This window comes from Misgurnus anguillicaudatus, chromosome 6 (genome assembly GCF_027580225.2).
Source record: "Misgurnus anguillicaudatus chromosome 6, ASM2758022v2, whole genome shotgun sequence".
Classification (NCBI taxonomy): domain Eukaryota; kingdom Metazoa; phylum Chordata; class Actinopteri; order Cypriniformes; family Cobitidae; genus Misgurnus; species Misgurnus anguillicaudatus.
In genome coordinates, this window is record NC_073342.2 from 10,621,217 (window position 1) to 10,638,967 (window position 17,751).

General features: G+C 36.7%; 2 protein-coding genes across 3 annotated transcripts in view; both read left to right on the top strand.

Moving 5' to 3' along the window:
* Positions 1-3,828: 3,828 nt before the first annotated feature.
* Positions 3,829-13,444, top strand: hmg20a (high mobility group 20A). 2 transcript variants are annotated; one of them, XM_055192798.2, is made up of 9 exons: positions 3,829-3,986; positions 4,559-4,634; positions 4,724-4,933; positions 5,158-5,290; positions 5,408-5,445; positions 7,451-7,526; positions 7,600-7,815; positions 12,248-12,380; positions 12,466-13,444. In XM_055192798.2, exons 2-9 carry the CDS (start codon positions 4,569-4,571, stop codon positions 12,467-12,469), a joined length of 876 nt encoding a protein of 291 aa, XP_055048773.2. In that variant the 5' UTR covers positions 3,829-3,986; positions 4,559-4,568; the 3' UTR covers positions 12,470-13,444. The 2 variants fall into 2 exon arrangements, with proteins under 2 accessions (XP_055048773.2, XP_055048774.2); XM_055192799.2 differs by lacking the exon at positions 12,466-13,444 and having other exon boundaries at positions 12,248-12,384.
* A 3,584-nt stretch (positions 13,445-17,028) lies between these two features.
* Positions 17,029-17,751, top strand: part of peak1 (pseudopodium-enriched atypical kinase 1) — a 49,159-nt gene continuing 48,436 nt past the window's right edge. Inside the window, exon 1 of the mRNA XM_055193025.2 lies at positions 17,029-17,249. The gene's annotated coding sequence lies outside the window, so the exon portion shown is untranslated. The remainder of the gene's footprint in view (positions 17,250-17,751) is intronic.

Here is a 17,751-nt window from a genome sequence, read left to right on the forward strand (position 1 = left end):
TTTTAATGTATAAATTAACGTTAGATGAATGTTGATTTATAAGATAAACACCACAGTCTTAAATCATATTTTCATTGTGTCTTTGCTGCGTCTGTGTTGTTTGTGAACTGCGCTCTGTTGCAGCCACACTTGATTCTGAGGAACTACTTTGTTTGGCGGAAGAGTAATATTTGTACTAATATAATTACAACTTTTTTGTGTTTTATTTTATGAAATCCTGCTAACGTTATGCATATGAAGTAACCGTTTTATAAAAGCAATAAACCCCGCGAAGCAGTGGGGTTACAGTGCATTTTATAACAGCCTAACAACGCCCCTTAGCTGTTATAAAATGCACTGGTAACCCCACTGCTTCTTGGGGCTTATTGCTTTAGTTTAACTCTAGGGGAGTTGGAAAAGAGCATACTTGCAAAAAAAAGTGGAGTGTGCCTTTAAAATAAGCCAAAGGCCAACACATTTATTATTGTTTGGTTATTTTTATATTTTTGGATAGAAATCGTGAGTGGGGGGCTTCAAATATTGTTATCTGGTTAATAGGGGGGCCTTAAAGTAAAAAAAAGTTCACCTGAGACATATCTCAAGGTTAATTTAATTACTGAAGTTTGCAACATTTCATCTGAGATGATATTGTGAACAGACAGAAGCACAGTCGCACACGCACACACGGCTCTCAGCGTGAGCCAAAAGACTCAAGCTGCTGTCAAACAGCTGTCAGGAACGCGAGTAAAGAGAGATACACACATCACACGGAGACATTGAGAAAGAGGTTCTGACCCAGTTCTGCTTACCGAAACCTCACCTGACTTACAGAAAGACAGCAGGCGAAGGACGTGGAATATTTACACATCTGCTTATTGTTGATTCAGAGAATTGAAAATAAGTATACTTGTAAACTTTGTTCAAAAATAAGACTTGATTTGGATTTGGAGCATCAAAGTTTGATTTCAATCTTTGACATGTTATATTGTTCTTTACATTAAATATAGCAGGATTTTAACGGAAATCGATAGATATGGTGAAATATCAGCATTATTTATATACATTTATGCATTTGGCAGATGTTTCTATCCAAGCGCATACATTCAATAACATATTGGACACCTGTGCACGTTTCTCATCCTGTGCAGAGAAGCCCCTCAGAAAGACTTATCAGATTCACGAGCACACACGGATCAGCGATTCTTGGGTACCACGGTAAAGTAATTTTTATTATCCATCATCAGAGTGACTCCAGGGATACTCACAACCCCTGCCATTGATCTGATGATGGTCACTAAATGGCAAGAAAACAATAATGAATTCACATGAAATTTATATTCTGTGAAACTCTAGTGACATTTTTACAGGTTATCATTGGCAGAGTTAGATGAATGATATCACATACATAATATTGTGTGTAATTACTGTAACTGATCAATAAAGTGATTTATTTCTCGCATAACATCTCTGCTGAACAAAACAATAAAACCTATAACAAAAATGATAATAGATTTAATGCTTGTATTGGTTTTATTGGAAACTATAATGATCCCTGTGGTTCTCTATTGGTGGGATGCTATCTAGCTCAATAGTACAGCATTACATCCTACTGGAATAACACTTCATAAATGAATTTTGTAATGGTTATAATAGTAAGCAGATGATGATGGTTCACATTTGTATTGGAAACCACTAGAATTTCTATTGTTTTTCAATCATTTGATTTATTCCTTACTACTGACCCCTACAGGTCATTTCATGCTACAGTTACCTTATTTTCAAAAATAATAATAAACAACATGGCCCCATCCAGCTAAGGGTTACCTCATTAACTTCACGAAATGATGTTCACATTTCCCAACCCCTGAGGCTCGAGCACTATCAGCAAAAATACTGTTAGTGTGAGAGATCATTTATGTGCAGATGAAATTGATCCATCAGAGCACCTGGATTAATTATAGCCTTTAGCACATTTTCATTCGGCCTGTAACTCTTTCTGACATAATGGAAAATATTGGTGGAAAACATCAATTGTGTGCTGCATGGCTGAAGTCAAATGTAGTTTACACCTTCACTCAATTCTTGAGTAAAGGCAAGACTTGGGAAGTTGTATGGTGGTCACCCTTGAAATGTGACCGTAATCCATCCCTTCATCCATGTGTGTATATGCAGAATCCAATATCACTTATTTTAATGAATTAGCTGTGATTTATTCATGACCGTGCAGCATTTGGCCAGTAGATGGCACTGCTATGCAATTAAATACGTAGAACAATATTTATACTTTTCCAAATTATACTTCCAAAAATAAATATTATTTATGTTATTATTTATGTTTTATTATTTTGTAATTACTGCTGTACATAAATACTATTAGACATTGTCTGACTAAAAAAGCTAGCAAGATTTTAAATATCTGTGAGCTTTACAAAGTATTCATTTGATATTTCAGATCTTAATATATCTTAATTCTGTTTTTTATATTGTTGTCTTCCTGGTTTTCTTTTTCGTATTTGGGTGATTCTCACGAAATCCAGATTTTAGACGGTGTCCAGCATCAGATTTTTGAAGCCATTTTTTTTTTGCACATATAAGATTAAGGTCTGAACTTACTATAACCATTATTTTTAGAGGATTTTAAAAATATTTCCTATAGAATTGTTTACATTTTTTAGATCATCATTATAAAAATTATCATTACCACAATATTAAGTGTCACAGTCAATTATATCCCTTCCAACAATTTTTTTTAATGTTAGTTCCTTGAGGGTTTAAACAAAAGAAATGAAAATGAAAATTGTTGTGGAGGATGAGAAATTTTTTCTTGGACACATTTATATCCTTATTATTGTCTCTACATTTACCAATGATCACCAAACACAACATGTTTCTTTACTGTAAATGTTTATAGTATAACATGCACTGAAGCTTTTTATTTTTTTAGATTTTGTAATTATAAATGTTTCCATGTCAAAGAACCCAAATCCAGTCATGGACACATTGCGGTAGTGAAAATTTTCCCCTTAAATGTGGAAAAAACAAAATTGGTTTGTATGATATCATTTGAAATCGTGTGCAAAATAGTAAAGAGATGTTTGTATGCTTCTTATTTTGATACTCTTACTTTGCATTTACTTTTTTTATCAAAATGTTTCATGGCACCTCATAAGTCCAATTTCGCGAGAATCACCCACATATCCACAGGACAAAATACTGTAGAGTATGTACTTTAGAGTATTATAATAAAAATTACTACCTTGTTATTGTGTACTACAGTATTCTGTAGTATTAACAGTGAATTGATTAAATGAAGTAAAACTGTCGTATACTTTATTATTTACTATGGTAATATTCAAACACACTATCAGTAGGCTATCACTGAACAGTAAATATTACACTATACTATAGTATTTTTCATGTAGGATAGTTATTTGTCTCATTTTCTCTTTTTTTTAAATGTGTGCGTTTTGATCATAAAATAATAATTAAATAAATCTACTTACATTTACTAAATATCCATTGCTAATCTCCCTATCCATGTTTGTTTTATACTTTAGTGTGCAAATGCACATTAATTTTAATGACTTTAGTTAGAACGATAGTTGACTTACAATGGTAAAAGTCTGCAATGACAGTGACATTGGGTGTATTTCCAGACAGCGGCCAGCAGATCGCAGCATAACTCCTCTAATCTCGATGAAATCAGATTATAGTGCAGCTTTGCTAAAGCGTTTAAAATAACAAATGTGTAATAATATAAATAAACTGCAGATGATGATGATGATAATGATAGAGACGGTAATGCTAATGACGAATTAAGGGATTTGAACAAACGGAGAGCGCGTGAGGGAGTCGTCGCGCTTCCGGTCGCGGCGTGATGACGTCACTCGGGTCGCTGCATTGTTTTGACTCGGAAATTTTTCTCTGTTTCATTTTCCCCAAAACGCGTTAAAACGCAAATAAACACGCGATTTTACATCAGACTTCAGCTTCGGATTACCAGTCAGGTGAGATGATGAATGTTTATAGGGTTTTAAATTATTTTATCGCTTCTGTGGGATTATGAGAAATTCATCGTTTACAGAGAAAGTACTGTGGGTATTAAATAATAGCATGTTGATGGTTTATTATTATTTGTGATATAGTACTGGGTGATTACAATAATTATTTAATATGGTTTTTAAATCGAATTTCAATGTTTAACACAATTAGCTATTACAACAGTGCCATACCCGTAAAACAAAAATGTTCAATGTTCTTTCTAAGTAAATTACTCACCATACCATGGCAAAAGGACTAAAATATATATTTCTAAATATTTTTCTTAATTTTTTATGACTAATTTAAAGTCAGACGGTCAGTGTGGCAAATGAAATATGTATAATATGATATAATGTCATATAATTAATTATCCAATAAAATAATATAATTTATTAGACATTACTTACACTTTGTGTTTGTACAGCGATTTGTATCTCACATTGTGTTTGTACATAAAAACTTGTTTGTAACTTGTATTTAATGCTAAGGATCAGAGTTGAGTTACATGTTGAATTTTTTGCCCTGTGTGACATTGAAGGTCAGAGGTCATGGAGGAGCAGAGTGGGTCACCCGGGGTCAACACGGACAACAGCAGCCAACGCAACGGAGATGATGTAAGCAGATCATATGATCGGTGACCCAGATGGTCTGTGCGCAGGTTCTTCAGCGTTAATGAGCCGCCTGATGTTTCTGTTTTTGGCAGAAATCTCGCAGGAGCAGCTGGACCAAAGGCAGGAGAAGGAAGAAGCCGCTGAAAGACAGTAACGCCCCCAAAGCCCCGTTAACAGGATATGTTCGGTTCATGAACGAGCGCCGGGAGCAACTGAGGGCAGAAAGGCCGGACATGCCGTTCCCAGAGATCACCAGGATGCTCGGGAACGAGTGGAGCAAACTGCCAGCAGAGGAAAAACAGGTCAGGAGGACACACATAAGTTAAAGTGATGCACAGTTGTCAAAATACCACAACTTCCATGTGTTCTGCAAAACTATTTTACTATTTATCAATAGCAATAATGGTAACACAGCAATAGCTATTATGGTTACCTTATAGTGTGGTAATTCTGCGTGCGTGTTTTTACACCGTTGTGATACATTTACACACACTGCTATGTCTGAACATCTCTGATTCTGTTTCAGCGGTACCTGGATGAAGCAGATAGAGATAAGGAGCGTTACATGAAAGAGCTGGAACAATATCAGAAGACTGAGGCCTACAAACACTTCAGCAGAAAAGTGCAAGAGAAACAAAAAGGAAAGAGACACAGAGGAGGTGCAAGTCACACATTCAGATAAAGACCTTCCTCTTGCTTTGCAAGTTTATATCTGCTTAGTACACCCTACACAGCGATAGTGAGTCTAATAAAAAAATCCCCTTTCTCTTTGTCAGACACTGAAAGACAGGCAACTGGTGAATCCCGTCATGAGGTAAAATATAAGATGGTCCATCCAAACTTTACATTTTTGCATAATTTTTCCCTTCATTTTTGGTGAGAGGTCTGTGCACTTGGATTAAAATATGTTAAGTGGATCTAAATCTGCATGCACAACGCCAGTGACTAGCAATGGCTGTCCAATTGAAGCTTGGCATCCGGCGGCTCGAGCTAGAGTGATGGTTGTGGCTTGAAGGGATACAGCAAATGTTGAAATCTTCTGAAATCTCGCCGGATGGTTATTTTCATCTGAATCCTACCCCCAAATATAATCCTAAACCCTAACCTTAAACTCAACATTTCACAGGATGTAGGCCATAGCTGTATCCCCTCTAGCCAGAACCGCTGTTTTCAACTGAATTCTACCCCTAAACCTAACCCTACCACCAAACCTAACTCTAAACTCAACATTTCACAGGATTTAGGCAATAGCTGTAACCCCTCTAGTCAGCACCGCTGTTTTCATCCTAATTGTACACCTAATCCTAAACCCCTAACCTTAAACACAACGGAACAGAGGATTTAGGCTGTAGCTGTATCCCATCTAGCCAAAACCGCTGTTTTCATCTGAATCCTACCTCTAAAACTAACTCTAAACCCAACATTTCACAGGATTTAGGCTGTAGCCGTAATCCCTTTAGTCAGAAATGCTGTTTTCATTCCGAATCCTACCCCTAATCCTAAACCCCAAAACTGTTTTTATCTGAATTCTACGCCCAAACCTAATCCTAAACCCAACATTTCACAGGATTTAGGCAATAGCTGTATCCCACATAGCCAAAACCGCTGTTTTCATCCGAATCCTACCTCTAAAACTAACTCTAAACGCAACATTTCACAGGATTTAGGCTGTAGCCGTAATCCCTCTAGCCAGAAATGCTGTTTTCATCCTAATCCTAAACCCCAAACCTAACCTTAAAACCAACATTTCACAGGATTTAGGCTATAGCTGTATCTCATCTAGCCAGAACCACTGTTTTTATCTGAATCCTACCCCCAAACCTATTCCTAAACCCAACATTTCACAGGATTTAGGCAATAGCTGTATCTCCTGTAGCCAGCCTGCTGTTTTTATTTGAATCCTAAACCTAATTCTAAACACCCAAACCTAACCTTAAACCCAACATTTTACAGGATTTTGGCTGTAGCTGTATCCCATATAGCCAAAAACCGTTTTCATCCGAATTCTACCTCTAAAACTAACTCTAAACCCAACATTTCACAGGATTTAGGCTGTTGCCATAATCCCTCTAGCCAGAAATGCTGTTTTCATATGAATCCTAAACCCCAAACCTAACCTTAAGCCCGACATTTCAAAGGATTTAGGCTGTAGCTGTGTACCATCTAGCCAGAACTGCTGTTTTCATCCATATCCTAAACCCCAAACCTAACCTTAAACGCAACATTTCACAGGATTTAGGCCATAGCTGTATCCCATCTACCCAGAACTGCTGTTTTCATCCGAATCCTATAACCCTAAACCTAATCCTTTCCCAAACCTAACCCTAAACCCAACATTTCACAAGATTTAGGCCATAGCCGTATCCCCTTTAGCCAGAACCGCCATTTTCATCCTAATCGTACTCCCAAACCTAACCCTAAACCCAACTTCTCACGTGATTTCAGCGTTTGCTGTATCCCTTGTTGTTTGCAGGAAGTTGTCGTGTCCAGTTAGTGGTAGCGGACAGTTTTTTTTTTTTTTTAAACTGCTACGAGGACAACCAGTCCTCCTACAGGCGACACCCAGCGCAAATGCCCTGACAATGTTCACGTAGCTTAAGGGTGCTATACTCTTAATACTCTTAAGTTAGTCTTAATGTACAAACATGTAGAAATGTTGATAACAAGTGTCTGAATTTTTCTTAAACCCGACAAGCGTTTTTTTAAAAAATTGCACTGGCTGGCCTATCTGTGACAGATCTTTGACAATTTGAGCCTGCAGGCTTTTCTTAATCTAAATGATGTCTGAGCACTCATCCTGTTCTCCATCTATCTCTCAGAAGGATCTAGAGATAAAGGATCGCTCTGTGTTTGATATTCCCATTTTCACCGAAGAGTTTCTAAACCACAGTAAAGGTGAGAGCGAAGACGTGCGTAATAATGCTGTCACGTGTTTTGCCTGTCGATCACACGTGTGTGTGTTATTTAGCACGTGAGGCTGAACTGAGGCAGCTCAGAAAGACAAACATGGAATATGAGGAGCGTAACGCGGCGCTGCAGAAGCACGTGGAGAGCATGCGCTCGGCCGTGGACCGTCTGGAAGGAGACGTGCTGCAGGAACGCACACGCAACAGTCTGCTGCAACAGCACCTGGAGATGCTGCGCTCAGCTCTTACACACAGCTTCTCTACTGTCCCTCTGCCCGGTAAGATAAAGGTGCTATTAAATGAATAGATCACCCCCAAATTAGTCCATATTTTAATTAAGCCCTCATAGGTGTATGGGTGATTCTCACGAAAACTTGGTTTTAAAAATGTCAAGCATGAAAATGTAAAAATTGCTTAAATTTACTTTTTTACCACCAGACATTGTAAAACAAAGTCTGGAGTAAAGGGGAACATTAATTTAAAAACTTTTACTTATCATTTAACACTTTTTGTAACATAATTTAAAAAATTAGTCCTAAAAAATCTCATTACCGCAACAGTCAGAAAACATCAACACTGACATATTTTCAAAATGACATGACAAACCTGAAAGAACATAATTTGGAGATTCTGCACATGCATTTAAAATCAAAGTATTATGCTTCTATTCATTAAATTAACATTTAATAAGCATCTGTTGCGGTAATGATCATCAAAATGTCGTGTAAGCATTCTGACAAGGCAATATTTCAAATTAACTGTAAAAAAATTATCTTACCTGGTAGCCATCTTGAATTAACTGGTCCATGTGCTTGTTCACTCAAAATCAAACTTTATTAAAATTCTGTATGTGTGCTTAAACTGTTCTCAAAAAGTGTTGCGGAGGATGAGAACATCATTTTCCTAATTCTTCTTCATTATTATTATACATGAATATTCAGTAAATATTTTTTCTGTCATCTAAAGTAGTCTAGCAAAACATCCATTTATTTATTTCTTTTCTTAATATTTTTGTGTTAATTTGATTAAATTACAACATAACGCATGTTCAAACACAGCCGGACACATTGCGGTAATGAGAATTTCAGCAGAAAATGAGATAAAATTTACAATTATAAATTCTTATGTTGAAATCACACATTGTGCAAGGTAGAACACAGTATTGTGTTAATTCTGATGCTTTTTAATGTTACTATATTACACATTTTAAAGCTAAAATCATTAGTGCCGTGGTGTTTCAATGGTTTCGTGAGAATCACCCGTATATGACTATATTCTTTCAGCCCAAAAGTCAAAGTTACATTAAGCTCTTTTTTTTGCTTTATATGGCATTTAGGAAACATTCCAGAGTTATATTAAATAATATACTGCCATTTTTCAGATTTGTTATGCAATTGGATAGTGCCCCATTTTTTTTAAAGCTCCGGGGAGCGCATCCATTCATCGGAGACTGATCCGTACGGTTATTAAATGTCTTCTGAAGTGAAGCAATGGCTTTTTGTGCTGTTGGGTCAGAGTACTATTTGGCCATAGTTTAAGTTTGAAATATTAATGTTTCCTTCAGTTTTTCAACCAAACGTTTCTAAACCCATCAGTTTTGTACCGTGGCCAAGATGTGCAAAACAACAAATTAAAAATAAATGCAAATTTAAAACAAAATAACAAGTCAGAAAACACAACGCAAATCTACAAACCGGAAAAAGTAGGTACATTGCGTGAATGGAATTGTTAAAGCTGATTGGGCGACACCTCTGTCAATCAAGATGCTCAAAATCATGCTAACACACTACTTGATTTAACACTTTATACTCGTTCAATTTTGGGTAATTATAAATACAATACAATAGCTAAACTATCTCTAGCTAGCCTATATTAATACCTGCAACCAGACTTTATCAGGTCTCACTTTACATGTTCAACACCACGTGAAGCAAGCAGATTAATGAATAATGCGCATTTGCCACCAACTGGATATGGGTGGGCATTACATTTACAAGTTACAATAAATCACTCTCAGTGTGATGTCAAAATGATGTATGGCTTTCAGATTTTTTTTGTCAATGCTAAAAGAAAATGTCTGGTTAACTTGACCTCTAACTGCAACGTCCATTAACAGGAGGTAAATTGATTTCTGTCTCTTCTAAAACTTTGGATATTTTGCAAATAAAATGCAGAATGATGGCTACATTTGAACCCACAATAAGGGCAATACAGAGTGTATTTACTAGGGTGGTCCTTATAATGTGTCAACTTTTTTTTTAATGTTCAAGTCTCACCCCCTAAATGTGTTAGGATATCAATAAAAACACACTGTGCAAAATGTTGAATTGTTCCTACAATATCTATTCTAGAGGTTGCTTTAAAGCCTTTGAATATTTCCGAAATCACATATTTTTGCAAAAACCGTACGATTTAAAAATGCACAACACGCATTATAAAACTTGCTTCTTGGAGGTTAACTTTGTTCCAGGTATTTCAGTCTCTACTGATCCGAGTAACCATAGCGGACTTGCATCGTATTGCTTCAGCCGTTGTCTCAGTGTATATTGTCTATTATGCTTTATTCACATTGAAGCTCCCTTGCTTTGAAAGACACATCACAACTAAAACAGGAGTTTTAATTGCTTGGCTCATGGTCAAATAAGTCCATTGCTTCCATAAGTATAAACTTTTAAACAATAATACATGCTAGCACAAAGTATCACATAATGCACGAATATTTTAAACTTCAAAGGTCTTGAGCAACCTCTAAATATTAATTAATAGTGAAAAATATTGCCCTATTTTTTTATTCAAACATATTGGTGGGGTGAGAGCATAAAATGTAAAAAGTTGAAAAATAAGGACCACCCTATTATTTACACATGCACATGTGCTACCGACTGTACTTTCGGTGTATCTTGATTGACAGCGGTGTCGTCCAATCAGCAGTAACCATTCCATTAACGAAATATACCTACCTTTTCTGGTTTGTAGATTTGTTGTTGTGTTTTCTCATTTTTTCTGATGGGTTATTTTATTTTTTTATTATTTATTTTGTTTTCTGACTTATTATTTTGTCACTGGATTTGGCATTTTGTTTTTAGATTTGCCATTTGTGTTTTATTGTTGTTTTGATTTTAGATTTGTTGTAGTTTTGCCTCGGGAGACATTCAATTGTATGGATTATGGACTGCATGGATTCGTTTTTGATGAATGTATGCGCTTTTTGGAGCTTTGAAAAAAAGGGGCACTATCCAATCCCATTGTGAATCTGAAAGGAGACAGGATATTATTTAATATAACTCTGACTGTTTGGCTGAAAGATGAAAGTCATACACACCTAGAATGACCTGAGGGTGAGTAAAATATGGGCTTATTTTCATTTTAAGATGAACTATAGCTTGTAATATTATGTTCGAATCTTTTAAAAACTTCACTTTCACCTGTGTAGCCTACAGGCCAATTTTTAAAAAAGAAGTACACTTCCATAGTGTACTGTTAGATCAGGTCTCCACACCAGACAAAATAAAAAACGATCCAGCCCCGGACGCCAGATCACGTCAGAAAATATATAAATTTACTTGTTTAACAGGCTTTTGTCTATTTCCATGCACTTTGTACTTAATATACTTTAAATGCTCCTTTAGTGCTTATCTGTGCTATTTTGTAACACCATGAATATGAACTAAAATGTGCTAAAAATATATTTAAAATTTAGATACCACAAGTGTTAGTTAAATAATTTTTTAAATATATAAATTGTATGTTAAAAGTGCATTTTTGTTCATATTTATGCTGTCTCAAAATAGCACAAATAAGTACACTTAGATCTTTTTAAGATGCTTTAAGATTTACTTAAGATAAATTTCTAGTATATTAAGTACCAGGTTAGTGCTTGAAAATAGAGAACTTTAAGTACGTTATGAAAGTGTACTTTTTTTATTTTATTTTTTATTATTGTTTTTTTTTTTTAGATTTTTTACATTTATGTATACATACATCTTACGATCAACAAGACAAAACATAAAAAGACCAACAAAGATTAAAGAAATAATAAAATAGTTGCCTAATTCTAATAGTGACAATAAGTCATAATAGAAAATAAAATTATAAAATAAAATAATTATTGCTTTTATAATATTTAATGAATAAAAACACAAAAACATAAAAGAGAAAAAAAAACATACATAAAAAGGTAAATAATATTTACAGTATCAATTCCAATACGCTGACCCCAATCAGATTTTACAATATATTGCAGTCTATGCATGTGTTCCACATTCTTTCTAAATGCCTCTAAACATCAAATTCCTCCATTTTAAGAAATTGTACAAAAGGACTCCATATCTCCTCAAAAGTTTTATATTTATCCTTTAGAATGTAACATACATTTTCCATGGACATAGCTGATGCCATTTTATGAAAGTGTACTTCTTCTGTACCTGGGCAGTCCATTTCAAATCCACACTTTGGTGACAAAATGCCACATAGACTTCACATTGGCAAAGCCTGCATTGGCACAAGTGTGCATAGTGGGTGGCATACTGGCCACAAAACAGAGCCGGGCACTCTTAAGCACCCTTCTGAAAGTTAAAGTGACAAATGGTACACTTTATGGTCTGTGGATTTGACATGCCAATGCAAGACCACAAGTACACTTTTAGGGACAGGTTTATGCTGCTATCTCTCGTCGTCCCATCCTCCTTTTACTCTGTCTTTTTTATGCAGGCAGTGGAGAGACACCCACACTGGACTCCATCGACTCCTACATGAAGAGGCTTCACAGCATCATTCTGTCCAACCCACAGGAGCACCAGCACCTGATCAACACCGTCAGGGATGTAGTCAACCGCCTTGACAGGTAGCCACCTGCACATCACCATCATGTTCTCAGTTTATCTAGTAAAATACAGCCGGACTTTTATAATACTCTGATTTGTTTGCAGGTAATCGGGAAGCCCATCACGCAGTAGCCCAGTAGTGACCAAGTTTTGTGCCGAGCGGTTGTTTCCTATTATTTATTTTTTTACGATGATGTTTTTATCTGCTTATTTGTATTTTTATTTTTTTTATTAAGCATTTGACATTTGCCATGCATTTCTGCCATGTTAAATAAATAGTTAGCCCTAGATTGAAAATCAACCCATATTTTATTCACCCCCAACAAGCCATCCTAGGTGTATATGACTTTGTTTTTTCAGACGAACACAATCGGAGTTATATTAAATAATACACTTGCTCTTCCTAGCTTTGAATAGGGGCCTTTTTTATAAAGCCCATTCATCATCACAAAGACGAATCCTTACGACTCCGGTGGGTCAATATATGTCTTGAAGCAAAACGATTTGTAAGAAAGCATTTTTAAGCATATTTATTGATCGATGCCTCTCGTTTAAATGTGGACACATCCAAAAAAAAGCTCCACACAAATACGTAAGACGATTGGTTCTCGACAATTTTTTATTTAGATACGTTTACACATAAACGTGACGTATCGATTGCTAAATACACTCAAAATATGAATCATTTAATATATTAACCCACTGGAGTCGTATGAATTCCTTTTCCTGGGCTTCAAAAAATGCAGACTATTCCCATTACAAAGCCGGGAAGAACCAGGATACTCCGATAGTGTTTGTCATAGTAAAAGTCATAGTAAAATATGGGCTAATTTTCAATTGGAGGTGAACTATTTTAAGAATTAAACCACACTTGTTAATTTGTAGGGTCTTCTGCATGCAAACATGTCTGTGTATTATTTTAAGGTGAATTTTATACTTGTCATTTCTTTCATGTTGTGTAAACGAGATATTGTACTGGTGTATGCTTCATCTGTAGCTGGTGTCTTTTGCAGTCGTTGTCATTTTGAAGCTAATTTCCAATACTTGACATTTGAAGAATTCAATAAAGCTCATTTGCAGCAGATGTATGAAGACGTTTGATGTGATTATCTCTCTCCTACCGCTCATTTGCTTGATGGTGTCTATTAATTAACTAGATATGGTTCCCTTTGGGATGAAGCTCTACGCGGCGCTGTTACGGTTTTAACCCTACTGAACTGCGCAACTGTCGCAAGCCAATACTGAACAGCTGTACTCCAACTGGGTCAAAGCTGGTGTGAATTGATAAAGAAGGTTTGATTATTAACAAGACTGATGTGATATAGAGAGATCAGATGTCTTTAATTGTATTAAAGCATGTGGAACAGAAATAGGGGTGGGAGGGGGCATGATGACCTGTTTTTCATCAAATGAAGTATTGGATTCAATACTTGCTATTTGAGAATGCAGACGTCATTCTCAGAAAATTGTGTTGTTTGCTTTTTAGACGGTTAGGCAGTTTCCAAAATGAACATTTAATTACTCGGCAGATGCTTTTATCTAAATTGACTTACAAATGAGAGAGCATTTAACATTTTCTCAATAAATTTAAATGTGACAACCACATTAGGCATTTAAGAAATACTGAAAACGATTATCTTTAAAATACAATAAACTTGATCTTAATGTTGGGGGCTATGTTACCATATATGGTGCCCAATCCAATGTCCACATTGCTGGAAAAATAAGAATAAATTCATCAACGTTTCTTGAAGCTTTCCGGCACGAAATTTCCTGAGAATGACCCAGCTGATGGGAGTGGTAACCTACATCTGCACGGGACCGTGGGACGTGTGTAATTTCCTTTGCGTTGTCATGTCCATTTCCTGTCAGACAGCGGGACTTCCTGTCATCTGTCAGGAATGCCGTCAGTTTCTATGGCACAGAGGTCAGATGAACTCACTTCCTGTCCTTCAGCAAGCGCTCAAATAGAAAGCACATGGGTGTGATGAGTAATACATGAATGGGTTATGAAAAAGAAAGTACAAAATCTTAAAGGAACAGTAAAATCTGTTCCTTTAGGTTGAGAGCTGATGTCTGCACTAATAGCAGTGCCGTTTTTGGATTAAGTGCAGATTAAGGTGCGGTATTATTATAATAAGATCCCCTTCTGACATCACAAGGGGAGACAAATTTCAATGACCTATTTTTTTACATGCTTGCAAAGAATGGTTTACCGAAACTAAGTTACCAAGTTGTGCGTTTTCACATTCTCTAGGTTGATTAAAGTACCGGGGACCCAATTATAGCACTTAAAGGTGCAGTGTGTAATTTTCAGAAGGATCTCTTGACAGAAATGCAAAATAATATACAAAACTATATTATCAGAGGTGCTTAAAGACCTTTCGTAATGAACCGTTATGTGTTTATTACTTTAGAATGAGATGCTTTTATCTACATACACCGAGGGTCCCCTTACATGGAAGTCCCATTTTGGGCGGCCATGTTTCTACAGAAGCTCTTAACGGACAAACTTTTTTACTAAGTTGTCTCCGACAATGACATGTTTTACCGGTGGCGGCTACCAGTGGCGGATTTGGTGTATTGGGGGCCCAAGGCGAAGGTATGTATGGGGCCCCCATCTGATCTTTAAAAGAAAATGAAAAAATAGTTTTACTCCAAAATGAAGATGGAAAGCAGAGAACACACAAAGTGTAGCACTACACAAACTAATAGTCACGATAGAACCCAATGGGGCAAAAACAGCCACGGAGAGTAAATGAGGGAGAAAAAAATGTATCTGATGCTGCACAAAAAATTTGCCCACAGTGTAGGTTTAATTAGTTTTTATGTAGTAACGTTATTTAGCGCGCACCGTTACGGACAAGTCCATTTCATTGTGAAAGAAGGGGGTGTATGTGTGTAGTGACACATAAACATGAACTGGACATTTTAACTAGTACTTCAAAGTTTCAACGTATTTCTTAAGAATATTTATTCAATTTACCATTCTTCTAAAGTGTTCATGATGATAAGGGTTTATTTATTTTTTAGGTTGGTTGGGGGCCCCCCTACTATGACCGCTGGTAGGGGGCCCCAAGAAGCCGCCTACCTATGCCTCTATGTTAAGACCGCCTCTGGCGGCTACTGTCGCTTCTCTATGTGTTTCAAAAGTGAGGGGTGAGCAGTGGACTGAGCTGTTGGTTGCAATTCACAACCTCACCACTAGATGCTGCTAAAATTTACACACTGCACCTTTAAACATGAAAAAGTCAGATTTTTCATGATATGTCCCCGTTATCATGTTTGTCTTCTGTGGATCACAAAAAGAGGAAGAATTAATTCAATTGAAACGTAGTGACCAGGTGCTGTCATGATTTACAAACAAGACAAGAAAGCACTCGAATATTATTCACATGCATTCAGACATCAAGGCACGTATGATTTGATGTCACTGATACCAAAGCATATTGGTTCTTGTCATACCCAATTTGGTGCCAGGATATGAAGAAGCAAAAAAGAGATTTTGTGTGAGTTTTAGTTTGTTCCTCACAAAATTCAATGACAAACATCTGAATAGATCTCTCTCTCTCTCTCTTTCTTATACTCGCTGCTAAGCAATGACAAGAGATCTTTAGAGAGAGTTAGAGAGAACTGCCGTGTCTGTGTTCAGGGTCCAGCTGAATGCAAGAACTCATAATCACGAAATGAGATTCCTTCTGCCCTCAAGATGTTTTTCATTTCCTCATATGGAGAGACGGGGATGAGAGAAGAAAAATGAAGAAAGAAGAGGAGCAGACAGAAGAGGAGATCCATCAGCTTTAGCATGCGGTGTGTGAGTCATGAGATTTGGTGCTTTCCTGTACATGTCTATACTGAGCATCCACCCTGAACCCACAGACAATAGAGTCACACGAACCAATAACCCACAACAAATGAGCTCACCATCACTTTCTCTGAATTAGCTGAGCTTAGGCCTGTCAGGGAGGAAAAGGACAGTTATGTTATTCTTTTAAATTATTAATCATTATAAATTATTCAGGGCTATGGTCAGAAACACATTAACTTAATATTGTAGTGGTGGTTATTAATGTACAAAGTTATTGTACAAAGGCCATATCACTTTGTTTTAACATCTATAAGATGACGTCAGATGAAAATCTGTATATGTATAAAAATATCAATAATTTGACTACATCTGCTGCGTACTTTGTTAAAAAAAACAATAAAATATTGTTTGTTTTATTATGTAGGCTACTCTACTGTATTTTACTTATTTATTTACATCTGCGGATGGGCGTGGCTAAGGCGACGTGTGACAGCAACTCGTGGGCGGGGTTAGGGATTTTACCTAAACTTTCTAACGGCCCCGTTATTACAGATAGGAATTTTTATTACAATGTTTTGTTTAATTTGCAGTGTAATTCACATTATATACCCAAATCCGACATTTATATAATTTATAAGATATTTACATGTTTTCCTAGTTCATTTTTTTAAAGGAAATATTATAACATTTCCTTTGTAACACTATAAGTGTTGTCAAAAAAATAGGCACATGTTGAACGTAACCTCTGTTGTTCATCTCAGATCATATGCGGTTTATTTGTTTATTATTTCAATATTTCTCAAGTGAAACGGCACAGAAAATCTAAATGGGAGCAAGGCGCGTTTCCGACATTCCGACACGAAGTGCGCGTCCATAGCGCCCTGCCCTCTGCGCGTCCCCGTGCAGAAGGGCTCTCTAGCCGTTAACGGAACGGCGTATCATCGACGTGTGATCACACATTTCTCCTGATCAAAATAACGTTATCTCTCAGATCCAGCGGTCATTTTGACGGCAGTTCCTCGGTACCGGGATTATGACGACACGCGTGGATTCGTGAAGAGAGCGGTGTCGTTCGCTGAGGGTGAGTACGGAAAGTTCGTACAGAGTTTCACAGAAAGATCCACGCGGCGTTTCGCGAAACCCATCAGCTCGTGAGAATGGCGCATTTAAAGGTAAAAGACGCCAAACGCGAGAGACGCGCGACCGAGACGCGCGGCTTTGATTTCTTCGTCAGTTTATTGACAGTTTAAGAAGTTGATTGATATAGAAAGGCCCTCGGCGCGCATTAAAGCTCGCGCTGTGGTGTTGTAATAGTTAAACAGGGTCAGAACGGGTTGTTTTCTGACTCGTTTTGGTTTGTTGCGGTTCAGACGCACTTGGTATGTGGAAAGATAAAGTGTCATTTGTGTTAATTCATGTCCGTGAGAAGATAACTCTCAGTTTTATTGTAAACTCACTGAGGTAAACCTGAGGAGAACTGACGCCGGTTCTGGAGAATTCCTCAGTGTCAAAATGTAAGATGCTTGTTTTTGGGGTGTACATGTGTTTATGACCAGTTCATATTCTTTTAGTGACTGAAATGT

Bases quoted from the DNA above. Each gene is read 5' to 3' on its own strand.
- hmg20a (XM_055192798.2), top strand. From the start codon at position 4,569: ATGGAGGAGCAGAGTGGGTCACCCGGGGTCAACACGGACAACAGCAGC. The intron at 4,635-4,723 runs GTAAGCAGATCA...TGTTTTTGGCAG, and splicing joins GCCAACGCAACGGAGATGAT to AAATCTCGCAGGAGCAGCTG. The intron at 7,527-7,599 runs GTGAGAGCGAAG...TGTGTTATTTAG, and splicing joins GTTTCTAAACCACAGTAAAG to CACGTGAGGCTGAACTGAGG.